A 12896-nucleotide genomic window follows, 5' to 3' on the forward strand; every position below is an offset into this window, starting at 1 on the left:
ACTTAACAGTTGTTACAGGACACAGTAAGATCCCGATCGAATAACTTTCATGTTGTTTAAATGCACTTCTCTGCAACCTAAGGTGTGTGTATTTCGTGTCAGACTTCTTACTAGAATCTCAGTGTTCATGACCAGGAGGCATGCAGTTCTTTTAAAGGTTTTATTAAGAAGCTAGGAAATAGGACTCTTAACACATGGTGGATATGCAGTTGTTACAGGACACAGTAAGATCCCGATCGAATAACTTTCATGTTGTTTAAATGCACTTCTCTGCAACCTAAGGTGTGTGTATTTCGTGTCAGACTTCTTACTAGAATCTCAGTGTTCATGACCAGGAGGCATGCAGTTCTTTTAAAGGTTTTATTAAGAAGCTAGGAAATAGGACTCTTAACACATGGTGGATATGCCTGAATAACTTAGAGTGAACGGGACACATTATTAATCTAATAGTTTTGCTTTTTTTATTAATTTAATGACTCATTGTTCTGTGCAGAATAGATTCTACCAATCTGTCCTTAATAAGCATAGAATTCTTGTGTCTGTTTTTGCTCCATCATATAAAATAGCAGTATGAATCAGAATCTCAGAAAAGCAGTAAGTAACAATGGCTACTTTTAAATACTTAAAGAATACAGTTAAAGAAGCTTTCTGTTTTATGGTTTCCAATACCCATGCATATCACCATGCTGCCAAAGAGACTAGTAAATCTGTGCTACCACTTTTTAAAAGTATAAAATCTAGTGCTGTTTTTTTAATATTATTCAGTACTTGCAAATATATCTTCTTTCAAATACATTTTTATTAGTTTAAGGGATGATTCACATCTATAAGATATTTTTATTTTACAGGTCTTTTATCCTTTGGAGTAAAAGAGTCTGCATGGGTGAATAAAATTTTCACTGCTATTAACATCTTGGTCCTACTCTTCGTTATGATTTCTGGCTTTGTGAAAGGAGATGCTCACAACTGGAAAATTAGGGAAGAAGATCTCATAAACCTTACGGCATTAACAGAGTAATTATTGTTTGTTTGTTTTTTAAATCAATTTATTTGCTCTTATTCCAAGCGATTTTCTGTTATACTTGCTTTTGTGATATTGCAGGTAATATAGCAACTAACAGCTCTGTTGCTGGGAATTACAAACTTTTTATTCCCTTACAAATCGGGGTTTTTTTTCTTGTTTGTAGTTTCCTTTAAAAAATCATCTTATTTCAATAATCTTGTCCGTAGCCATTTGAGAGGTTACTCTCTTCTCGTCCGTAAGCCATGTATTAATGGCAATACGCGAGTATGACAGCAAGAGTTGCCTGTACCACTAATGTTTTAATATGTTTAGCTGCAAACTGAGTAAGATGTCTTTCTTACAAGCAACTGACATAAAAATGTCTTCTCGTGCAATTTTGTAGAGCAGAACTCTTGTCTGTCCCATTTTAGCATGTTTTTCCAGAGTGGAAGGGGAAGAAGATGCATGTGTTTGTCCTACCAATAATAAAAAAAATTTCATTTTTCTGCTGTATTTTTGTTCTTTATAGGAATTGCTTATCCTGTGAGAATGTGACAAGTATATATGGGAGTGGTGGCTTTATGCCATATGGTTTCACAGGAACATTGGCTGGTGCTGCAACCTGTTTTTATGCTTTTGTAGGATTTGACTGCATTGCGACAACTGGTATAGTATTTATGTGTGTGTATATATGTATAAGTATATATGTAGAACATTCTTTTTTAGTAAAAAAACCACACCCCAAACCAACAAACAATCTGTCTACTGTTTGTCCTTTGCTTTCTTCTAAACCTCCTTCTGCCCACATAGAATGAGTCTGGGGGCATTGCTGAATGTGGCTATCATTCTGGGAGGAAGGAGGCAATTTTACTTACTTTATTCCTGTTCTAAAGAAATTAACTGTTCCTTTCGAAGTCCAGGAAGTGCTTCGTATGCAGTTTTTCTGCCCAAATCATGTTGATCACCTGCTCACTTTTAGAGTTCTCTGAGATGAGGTACCTGTCCTAAAGGCTGGCTGATAGGGAATGAGTACATCAAAGTTATCAATTGTAGGTAAATAACTAGAAATGATGGACTTTGAGTACTCTAAATACAAAATGTATTTTATGTCCTTTAGCTCTGTTTTTATCGGTATTTCTGGCAACAAAATACTGAGATCTGTTCTGTGTCACTGAACTCAATTTATACAGATGTATAAAACTTCTATTACAAATATGATTCCCATGGCTTAGATTAACAAATGATTTGTCTTTGATGTTACCTTTGAAAGCTGGAAATGAGGAAGAATTTTTGGTGGGGTATTTTTTTTCCTTTTTTCAGGAGAAGAGGTCAAGAATCCTCAGAAAGCCATACCCATAGGAATTGTGGTGTCCCTGCTTGTCTGCTTCATGGCCTATTTTGGGGTTTCAGCTGCACTGACACTTATGATGCCATACTGTCTACTAGATGAGAAAAGTCCTCTGCCAGTAGCATTTGAATATGTTGGATGGGGTCCTGCGAAATACGTTGTGGCAGTGGGATCTCTCTGTGCTTTGTCCACAAGGTAAAGACATTGAAATACTAACTTTATTGGGGAAAGCTGATGCATAATATATGACATATTTAAATATATCCTCATGCGTTCATTTGGAAGGCTCAGTCCGTGTAAAGGATTAGCAAGAAGTATTATAAGCATATTTTAGACTTAAGCAGGTCTTGATCACAGTAGGTGAATTAATTTAAGTTCCTTTTTTCAACTGTACTGTTATTGAACTCTACCTCTTTGGCTTATTACCCCAAAGCTTTTTTAAATTAAAATATGTATTTTCAGACACATGACCTGCAAGTTATCTTTCTTAACTGATAAATAAACCTTACCCATTTTGTCCTTTCTTGCTGTCCACTCCCAATGACTCAGCAGCTTTATGGGCTCTGTGTATTTGCAGGCAAAATTGAAGAAATTATTAACTAGCTCCACTTCTCATCTTCGTTGCCCGTCTCTGTTTTCCTCCAGTAGCCAGTCTGTCTTCTGACATCATCCCTTCCTGAGGTTTCTGTGTGGGTATTTAAGATGTAGATTATACCTGTGAAAATATTATAATATATTCCCCTTGGTGAAACTGTGGATGTAACCTTAAATTAACATGTTATTTTGGTTAAAAAAATCAGGGAGGGCATGAGATACAGCAGTATGTGGTTATATATTTCACAGCCCAATTGTAATGTGGTATAAACACTTTCAAAGAGTAGAAAATTGCTTGATAGTTGAATTCAGGGATAGAAAAATGCTGATGCTAATCTTCTACCTGAGCCTTATGTAGGTAAGGAGTCATTCACGTGAGCTTCAGTGGTAAGAATACCAGCTGCCTTTCCACAGAGGAGAACAACCGGTCTGTCGAAGCAATAATGCTAACAGCACTCTGAGATTACCCTGTAAGCATTAGCCTCGAGAAGACGAGCACACTGACTGTGGACAATGGTTTAAAGGAAAGGATTATTTTGATGTAGGAGGATGTAGAGAAAGGAAATAGTTCCAGGATGATGTTAAAAATATGGTAGGGCTGACGGAAGAATGTCATAGTTACACAGTGCATTCTGGGATTGTAGTTATTTTCTGTTGTCACAATCCCCTCGGTTTGGGAGGTTTTACTGAATTTTTCCTCCATATTGTTAAATAGTAAAAGTGATATATAAGCAGAAACTAGGTTAAAGAAATTAATGCTGGAAAACAAAACGAACAGAGATGGCAAAATTTGAATGGTCTCTTTTCCCAGTGTATTCTGAAGAATTATATTTACACATATGGAGACATTAATCTGTCAGTCTGTTGACTGATGTCAGTTTAGAACAATTCAAAGAAAATTTTAGAGGTATAATTAAGAAAAATAGTTGGGATCACTGCTTTTGGTCCATACAGTTACCTCTTACTGTGTTATGTCATGAGCTTGTTTCTTGAGGGTAAATATGTTTGTTAATATTTCCATTGTTTATGTGAATGTACTTAAGGAGGGGTAGGACGAATAAATTTTACAGAGCCACAACAGCAAACAACTTGGCAGTGGATTTCAACAGCATCCTCATTTGAAAATCAATCCTCACCCTGATTTAGGAAACATTCATTTCTGGGAGGGACATTTGTATGTCAAAGTCAGTTCACGCGTAATGGTGTCTAACCTCAGAGCTTGTGTCTCAGCAAGCGTTACTGGAGGTACTTAGCATTTGCGGTATGTAAAAGCTCTGCCTTCTCTAAGTGATACAGTCAGTTCCCTGAAGGAAGAAAGGCAACCATTCACCTGGTTAAAAACTAGTGTGCTTGCTGTACTGGCTATGATTTTGCCTTTTGTCCTTTGGTTTTGGTTTTCTTAATTACAACTACTTTGCTTTGAGGGAAGAAAACCACCTAATTGAAGAAACATGTTTAAAAGAGCTTTGAGTTATCAACGATTTAAAAGCTTTCTGTGTTCTGCTAATAACAAATGGAAATTAATTAGCTTTTCTTCTTCCAAAAAAAGAAGCAATCTTAATGAAGCTTGGCTAGAGGTGCTTTAATCAAAAGAAATAATGTGCCCAAGTATAACTGTATGGTGCTTACTTTGAATTACTGGTAATCAGCAGCCTCACATGGAAATGTGGAGTGTAAAAGGTGCTGCGAATGCTTATTGATTTGCTGCTGCTGACTGACAGACTTCCTCCAGGAATACTAAAGCTTAATTGCATAGTTAAGTGTGACCTGAACCATGTTCCTGGTCCGCTAATACCCAAGAACTACAGTGATGGCAAGAGTTATTTTGCTAATCTGAATTCACTCAGGTGAAGCAATTCCATTACCTAAATTAATAATAATTTAGCAATTAATAATAATAAACAGCAATCAACTTTACAAGGAAAAATAAATTCCTATGTGTGTCTGATCTGTAGTATCTTGGGGTGTGGGGCTTTCTGGTTTTCTCTTACAATTATAAATTTTGTTTCTGTACATGCCATTAATTAACATTGTTTATCTTGTCCGTGATACAACTCTGCATGAACTGTGTTTGCCATGTTGCATGTGTTTGCTTTTTACTCAGTCTTCTTGGATCCATTTTCCCAATGCCACGTGTAATCTATGCTATGGCGAAGGATGGGTTGCTTTTCAAATGTCTAGCTCATATCAGTTCCAAAACGAAGACCCCAGTAGTTGCTACTCTATCATCTGGTGCAGTAGCAGGTGAGACTAAGAGTTGATCCTTGTAAAGAAAGGTGCACTGCTAAACACATTGCATATATGGAAATAAACCACTGTTGCGCAGCTTTGATTTGCTTTGGGCTGAAATGATCAAATCTGAGGGTTGTCAGGTAAAGTAGGCTACCAGTAAAACTTTTCTCTGCCACAGATTTTGTGCTTGTTGGTTAATCTCAAGTGCTTTTAAAGCCTAGGTTCAAAATAAACAACCACCCAAACCCGACAACATCAGAACCAAGAGCAGCAACACAGAGCCTAAACCCGTTAACCCTTCTGAGCTTTCTTTTTATGTAGTTGGGTTTACCAGTAAAGCATTGTGCTTTTAATAACCTGTGTTTGAACTATACATTTTTCTGTTCTAGTCTTCTCGGCTCTATGTTCCCTTTGCCCCGAATTCTGTTTGCCATGGCACGCGATGGTTTACTCTTTAGTTTTCTTGCCAAAGTGAGTAAGAGGCAGGCACCAGTTTATGCCACCTTGACAGCAGGGGCCATCTCTGGTAAGCTCTCCAAGCCCGTGTTACTTAAAACTGAGATTTAAGCACTCTATGCACGCGCATGGTACTTTATATTTTTGAAGAGGGCTGCTTGTTAACTTCCCGTGCATGTATGAGGGGAATAAAATCACTGAGTAATCAAAGGGTGTAAGAACTCCAGATCATGCCAATCATGGTGGTGGTGATGTCACAGAATTAATTTTTTTCTTTTTTTTTTAATTTTGGCCTCTTGTATTGTGAATAAGCTTGCTACTTAATCTGGGTCCCTCAGGCTGGTGCTCTACTTACAGGGTTTCCTTGTCTGCTGCACACCTATGTATTTATCACATCTATAATGGGGGAAAATAACTCACCGTTTTTATTGTGAGACATGAGAAAAATATCTACGTTTGCCACAGGATCAACTTTTGTGTAAAATACCAAGATTTTAAAATTTTCCTCTAAAGAAGAAGGATTCTGGTTTTTTCTAGCCTTACCAAATTGTGGCTGAGGGGTATATGTGTGTGTTGGCGGGTTACGTGTGCACACACATATATGTACGTGTATATGTGCCCACGTATATTTTAGCAAACCAGCATTTTGGGAGCTATTGCCAACTCTTAATGTTTCACATACAGCTGTTTGACTTTTCTCCATACTTCTCGCAGAGGTACATGTAGTTGTGCCCAAAGTGCATTGTCATTTCAGTGGGATGTCTAATTATCCATGAAAACTGGAATCTCTAGAAGTATTTAACTCAAAGGCAAATAAATAAGTCTTAAAAGGAATTCAGATGTGAAATACAGGCCTTATAACATTCAGCATCCCTGGCTAAACTTGGTATCAAATAAGTGGTTCAGAACTGAGGCTAAAATACTGTTATTTGTAGTCAGGGTCATCCTCAAATGCCACAAGACTGGGACTGCCCACAGTGTGTACTTGACAATAACGTGGGAAGGCACGGTCATTGTCCGGATAGTTCCCACATACAGCATTATTATCAGTTCCTTTGTCTTTGGTTACAATACACACTAATTGCTTAGACTTACTTTTAGTGTTTTGACTATATTATTTGGATTCATGTTACTGCCTTTTTCCCCTATAATAATCTGGAAGTGCAGTTATGCGGGATGACATGAACGTCTTTATCTGAAATCACAGTAATGGTGAGGAGAAGGAAAATGGTTACAAACCGGTGTAGTTAGACAGTCCTGGCTACAGCTCTGCCGCAGCCTGGAACCTCTTTTACACCCTTGGGGCAACTTGGCGTGTCAACAGCCCGCCTGAAGACAGCTTTATCTTCTCCTGATGGAGAAGGAGTAATTTCTTCTTCTGTTTTTAAAAACATGCATATTTGGTAACGTGTGGTCATAGATTGTTCTTCCAGGGCGGTTACGGGTGCATGCAACAGCTTATGTTACCTGACTTTCCTATCCATTCATAGCATGGATAGTTTCACAGCTTTAAGAAATGTGAAGGAGAGTAGGCGTTTGGCCCCTTAATTAAAGTTGTCAGGTCAAGACTACAGCTGAAGCAATTGTCACAGGTTATTACTGCGACGTAGCTTTTCACACCGGGCAGTCGTGATTGCAAAACTGCATGTAGCGAAATGCTTTGATGTCAGGCCAAGGTTTCTTCACCACAAATTGACCTGCCATTGTTTCTTACAATTAAGAGAGGTGGAAAAGTGATTCTGTGTCTTTTCCCCCCCCCCCCCCACTTATTCAGAAATCTACAGGTATTTTTCAGTTTGTTACTAATGTAAAAGCATATTCTGGGCTACAGAGTAGCCTTTTGAGGCTAAGATTAATGATGGAATATAGCTACTGTACGTGAGGGTATAGTAGGTTCTGTTCATCCCCAGCTTTGCTTACCTATGCAAAGCAGTGGGGTGTTCAGAAATCTATCCCGTAAATGACTTCTTGGATTTAGGAACATCCGCTGCCATTAAAGAAAACAGGATGGTCTTCCTTCCTTCATTGGAGAAGGAGACTGCCAGATGGAGTAAAACTTCTGTAACACAGCAGTCTTGCTTTCAGACAATCATGTCTTGCTTTCTCCTTCAGGATCAAATGCCACGGACATGTGTGTTTGTGCACTTACACACCTGTCTACAAATGTATTAACAAACACATAACATAAACATTATATATAAGTATTTCTGAATACAGAAAAATTTGTGCATATGCCTGCCGTGTATAAAGGCTACATGTAATAGTTTCCTTTGGTGTTGAGATGGCTGGTGATTCAAAAGTCTTTTTAGATTCTTTCTGCATCTCAATAATGTTAAAAAAAAACCAAATATTTTAAGAGGTTCTTTGGCCACATATATTTCAAATCAATTCGCATTAGCCTTTCATTTAGTGCTGGCTTGTGCTTGTTTCTCTGTGAGCTATGTGTGTCTGTGTGCAAACAGCATAGACAAAAAAAGACATTCCCCAATCTCCAAACGAATGTGGCATTAGCTTTTATAAACACAAAGACTGCTGTAATCACTGTCAGTATCATGACAGTTTCTGCCTCTGATTACAGTGATCTTAAGAATACTACTTTTTGTGAGATTTTGCTGGCCTTTTTGAAGGCCACTTGAACTTAACTTTTTTTTTTTTAGTAAGATAATAAATTTTTAAAACCCCACAGAACTATTTTGCTGGAGACGGCTCTGGAAAGTGCTCTTTACACAGAACTCTTTCTCAGCGCAGCAGAAATTTCACATATTGGTGGCCTAGTGGGTCAGATCATTTTCCCCAGTTTTGCAGTGGGTTCATCCTCTCAGCTTTGGTGAGATTCTGTTGCACGATCTGAACCTTATTCTATAAAAACGTGTTTTACATGTGGCCCCAGTTCAACAATCCATGTGTGTAAATGCTTATGTCCGCATAAGTCCAATACGAATCACTTGGTTACGCAGCATGACTGTACGGCTCATCAGTGCCATATGAACGAGCTTCCCAACTGTAGGGAATTAGGTGTGGGAATGTTGGCCATGACTTCAAAAATGTTTTTTTAAGGACTACCATGATTTCACGCTATCGGTAGAACAATATATATTTACACTGTGGGCAGATTTAAAAATCTTAGACCTTTCTATGTCTTAATCTCAGCATTTATGGTTGGACTCACTGATCTTAAAGGTCTTTTCCAACCTAAATTGAATCTGTGATTCTGTGTCAGCCTCATACAAATTTTGCACTTTATTTTCTTTTTTAGCTATAATGGCATTTCTGTTTGACCTAAAGGCTTTAGTGGACATGATGTCTATTGGTACACTTCTTGCTTATTCGCTTGTGGCAACCTGTGTCCTCATTCTTAGGTAAGTCAAAAACAACCTCCGTATTCCACTGTGTATTACTCTGTGTTGGTCAGTACATAAACAGAAGCAACATTTACAGAGTATTTTTTCTGCTAGGTAGCTAAGTGTTTAAAAATTAGCTGTACACATATAAATGATTACTAAGAGGCAGTGACTCATCAAAGAAAACAAGGATATAGTGTCATATCAGTACAGCAGTTAGTCAAGTCAAAGCTTCCAGTGAAATCCTGTGTGGTACACAGGATGAACAAGTTCCAATAATTGCTTTGTATTACCCTAGTCAGAAATGTACGACTAGACAGTGTCTCAAGATGTGGTAGCCCAGGAAGACAGTGCAAATATTATCTCTCAGTGAGTGAGTTTATGAATACTTGTCAATAAAACTCTGATATCTGTTCTGCTTGTAAAGCTATGGAATAATGTTGATATACTGGTAGCTACAGCTCACTTTATACATATTGCTATTTTTAAAAGTTAGTCTGTATTACTTACAGCTAAGTAATTAACTTTGAAACATATAGCCGCATAAACTCAGCTCACATTCAGTGTTGTAATAATTTACACTTTAAAAGCGAAGACTATTCTACCCCATAGTGACTTGGTTTACATATATATATATTTAAAATACACTTAAACTCTAACAAAGCAGATGTGAAATTTCAGTTTATGCCAGTTAGTAGGCCTCTTACAGTATGGGATAGAAGTCAGAAAGGAACTCCCCTGCCCTTGCCCTGCCACTGACCACCAGACCCTGTCCCCTCTTTTTGTGCGGGACTGGTCAAATGGGTCTGACCCATCGGTGCATTCACGTAGCCCAGAAACCTGCACAAAAAATCCCAAAATAAACACGGCAAAAAAGTGAGTTGCCATAGTTTGTTTATGTATGACAGTGACTAATAATATATACTGTTGCAGTGCAGTTATAAATTGGGAAATTCTAAATGTCTACTGCAAAGAATTTAGTATTTCAATACAGTGCTAGAGTCACATTGCTTCAAATCCCAACATAAGCTTTATTTTTTACTGTCCCATTTGTTTTATGCACAGATACCAACCCAGTTTAACCTATGAGCAACCAAAATATTCTCCAGAAAAGGCAGCTTTGGCTGCATCTGAAAGGGAATCTGCAGTAAGTGAATCACAGATAAATATGATACAAGATAATCGCTTCAGTCTTCAGGCCCTGATTAATCCATCCAGTTTTCCTACCGAGCAGACTGCAACTACTGTTACATTTTTAGTGGGTCTCCTAGGTAAGTATTCAGCTGTCCAAGCTCATACAGTGCATTACCCTAAATAATGGAAGTTTATTAAAGACAGAGTTAAAAATCCAGTGATAACATGCCTTCTTTGAGTCATAATTCATGTGTCATTCTGCAAAATGCTTTTATACTTTATGATGGATCTAATCTGTAGTCTGCTATATTTGCCTTTAATTAAACATTCTTGTGATAACGTTTTACGCTGAAGACCTACTGTCATTCTTCATAAAAGTCACATCCTCTTCAATGCAGAGATTAAATAACCTCTTTCCTGCTTCCATCATTTTGTTTTTCACACAGCTTTCTTGGTTTGTGGCTTGAGTGTCCTCACTACTTACCGGATTCATTTCATTGCTAACTTGGAGCCCTGGAGTATTGGCCTTCTTGCTGTGTTGGCGGCATTTTTCATAGTTACCATTCTCCTCATCCAAAGGCAACCTCAGAACCAGCAGAAAGTGGCCTTCATGGTGAATAACATATTTTCTATCCCATTCTCTAAGGAGAGGTTTGGATGGATTGTAACAAGTGGGAGGGGGGCAGGGAGTGAGACGGTCCTTTTTCAGACAATCTTCCATCACTGCACTGCCACTAGAGCAGGTTTTTTAGTGAGGGTGAGGGCGGTAGCAGATGCTTATGACTGAATCACCGGCATGTGCAGTTCAGTCCAGGTCTTCTCAGGACTAGAGAAAGGGTTTCCTTGCCGCAGACTGAAACGTATGGCATGCATAGGAGCATGGCTGCAGGAAATGGCCTTCCCACTGATGTTGGTGTGAACCAGTGCATCTGACAGCACAGGTCTTCCAGGTATTCCTGGAGACACATCCCCAAAGTGCACATTGCTTGAGGCCCAAATAATTTTAGACCTCAATCTAAGCACTTAGAAGCCAGAAAATAATTCAGAAACAGATTAGTGTGCAGTCACTTGTCTGTGTTGTGTGCAGTGTTTTGGCCAGAAAACAGTTTGCACCGCCCAGAGTATATGCCCTTAATTTTGGGCTTTCACTTAATGTTCTGAGGTCAGTTATTTAATGGAAATGATGAAGTACAGTGATGAAGGTCAAGGAATCTGGTGGAATTAGGGAAGGCAATTCAGAAAGAAGGAATATATAAAAATAAATAATATTTTTCAGCTGTAGGTTCATTAGTATATGTTCAGCACAAACCGGGAAGTTTTCCTTCACAGCCTTAGGGAATATATTTTTTAAAATAATTTTTTTTAAAGTGTGATATGTAGAAGCCAGTGGTTAAGCTAAGTGAGAAAGAAAGTTTCACTATATTTCAAGGGAAAAAAAAAAATCCTACTCTTTTTAGTTAGCAGACGTGTCACTTCTGTATAACTGAAGTGTGACATGCAAGAAATGACATTTAATGCTACAGACATCTTAAATATTTCCTTTTAGGTTCCGCTATTGCCATTTCTGCCATCATTCAGTATCCTGGTAAATATTTATTTGATGGTACAATTAAGTGGAGACACTTGGATCAGATTTAGCATCTGGATGACACTTGGTGGGTACTTCTGTTCATTTCAATCACCTCTTACATTAGGACTGACGAATCCCATCTTAGAACATGTTATTCTCTTCCTTTAAATATTTGAACAAGTCTGTGTTTTCATAAGTCAGTTGATAGTGCTGATCACAAGAGCATGCCTCAGAAGGGGTGTTCCTTTGCAGTCACAGTTTTGGGGTAATAGAAAGAATCAAAGTTACAGGACTAATTTCAATAAGCCACATTTTTATCACCTAGTAAGTATAGCTAAAATTTTGCAGAGATCTGTTTGTAACAGTTTTCTTCCCAGTACATCAGTCATTCTCCTTTAAGATCTGGAAGATTTTATTAATTCTATCTAGACATAAATTAGTGATAGTATTGTCCATGACCTATTAAAGCATTAAGTTACACAAAAATTATGAGCTGTGATTTAGTGCCTGCACTTCCCATAAAAACAGGGAAGACCTGAAGCATGAGCTCTGTTCCAGATACCTGAAGAAGAAACTTGTTTTGGAAAATATGTTCAGCCAGAGAGCAGTAACTAACTACTTTTTGATGCACTACTTGCCTGAAAACCCTATTAACTTTTCTTTCTTCCTTTTGGAAGGCTTCCTCATTTACTTTGCTTATGGCATCAGGCACAGTCTTGAAGGTCATCGTAGCGACAGAGATGATGATTCTTGTTCAGAAAACAGTGGGTTGCAAGAAAAGAGCCCTGTGGAAGAAGTGGATGAACCTGAAAATGCAAACGAAAGGGATCAATTTCTTGCACATGAAAGGACAAGTGAATGTTAATCTATGCAAACATGCAAGTTTTTTAAACCTTTAATTGACATTTTACTTGTGGACTGAAATTTCAAAAGCTTACTGCCAACATTGTGCCTCTTGCAAGTGTTTACTACAAGGCCTGGCTGATATTTTGGACAAGCTGCTAATCCATCTTCATCATTTCAGAACTGACAGCACAGCGATTAATATTTATATTAAAAAATAAGAGAAGTACCCTTTGGCAAGAAAAAAATTGGATGCACTGTTTGGAGTGTCATCCAGAATCATTGGCAATCACAAAATATGAAGAATTTCAGAACTGCCTGGAAGAAGTTCTGAATATTTGACACTGCATTGTGAACACAGGTGCCTTTTGTACC

General features: G+C 38.0%; 1 protein-coding gene across 1 annotated transcript in view; it reads left to right on the forward strand.

Moving 5' to 3' along the window:
• SLC7A2 (solute carrier family 7 (cationic amino acid transporter, y+ system), member 2) overlaps positions 1-12543 on the forward strand; it is a 23371-nt gene extending 10828 nt beyond the window's left edge. Inside the window, exons 4-12 of the mRNA XM_010159194.1 lie at positions 849-1014; positions 1533-1669; positions 2324-2546; positions 5567-5703; positions 8890-8992; positions 10040-10245; positions 10555-10721; positions 11655-11763; positions 12356-12543. Coding sequence (XP_010157496.1) covers positions 849-1014; positions 1533-1669; positions 2324-2546; positions 5567-5703; positions 8890-8992; positions 10040-10245; positions 10555-10721; positions 11655-11763; positions 12356-12543 — 1436 coding nt within the window. The remainder of the gene's footprint in view (positions 1-848; positions 1015-1532; positions 1670-2323; positions 2547-5566; positions 5704-8889; positions 8993-10039; positions 10246-10554; positions 10722-11654; positions 11764-12355) is intronic.
• The last annotated feature ends 353 nt before the right edge of the window (positions 12544-12896 follow it).

This window comes from Eurypyga helias, unplaced genomic scaffold (assembly GCF_000690775.1).
Source record: "Eurypyga helias isolate BGI_N326 unplaced genomic scaffold, ASM69077v1 scaffold6419, whole genome shotgun sequence".
Lineage (NCBI taxonomy): Eukaryota > Metazoa > Chordata > Aves > Eurypygiformes > Eurypygidae > Eurypyga > Eurypyga helias.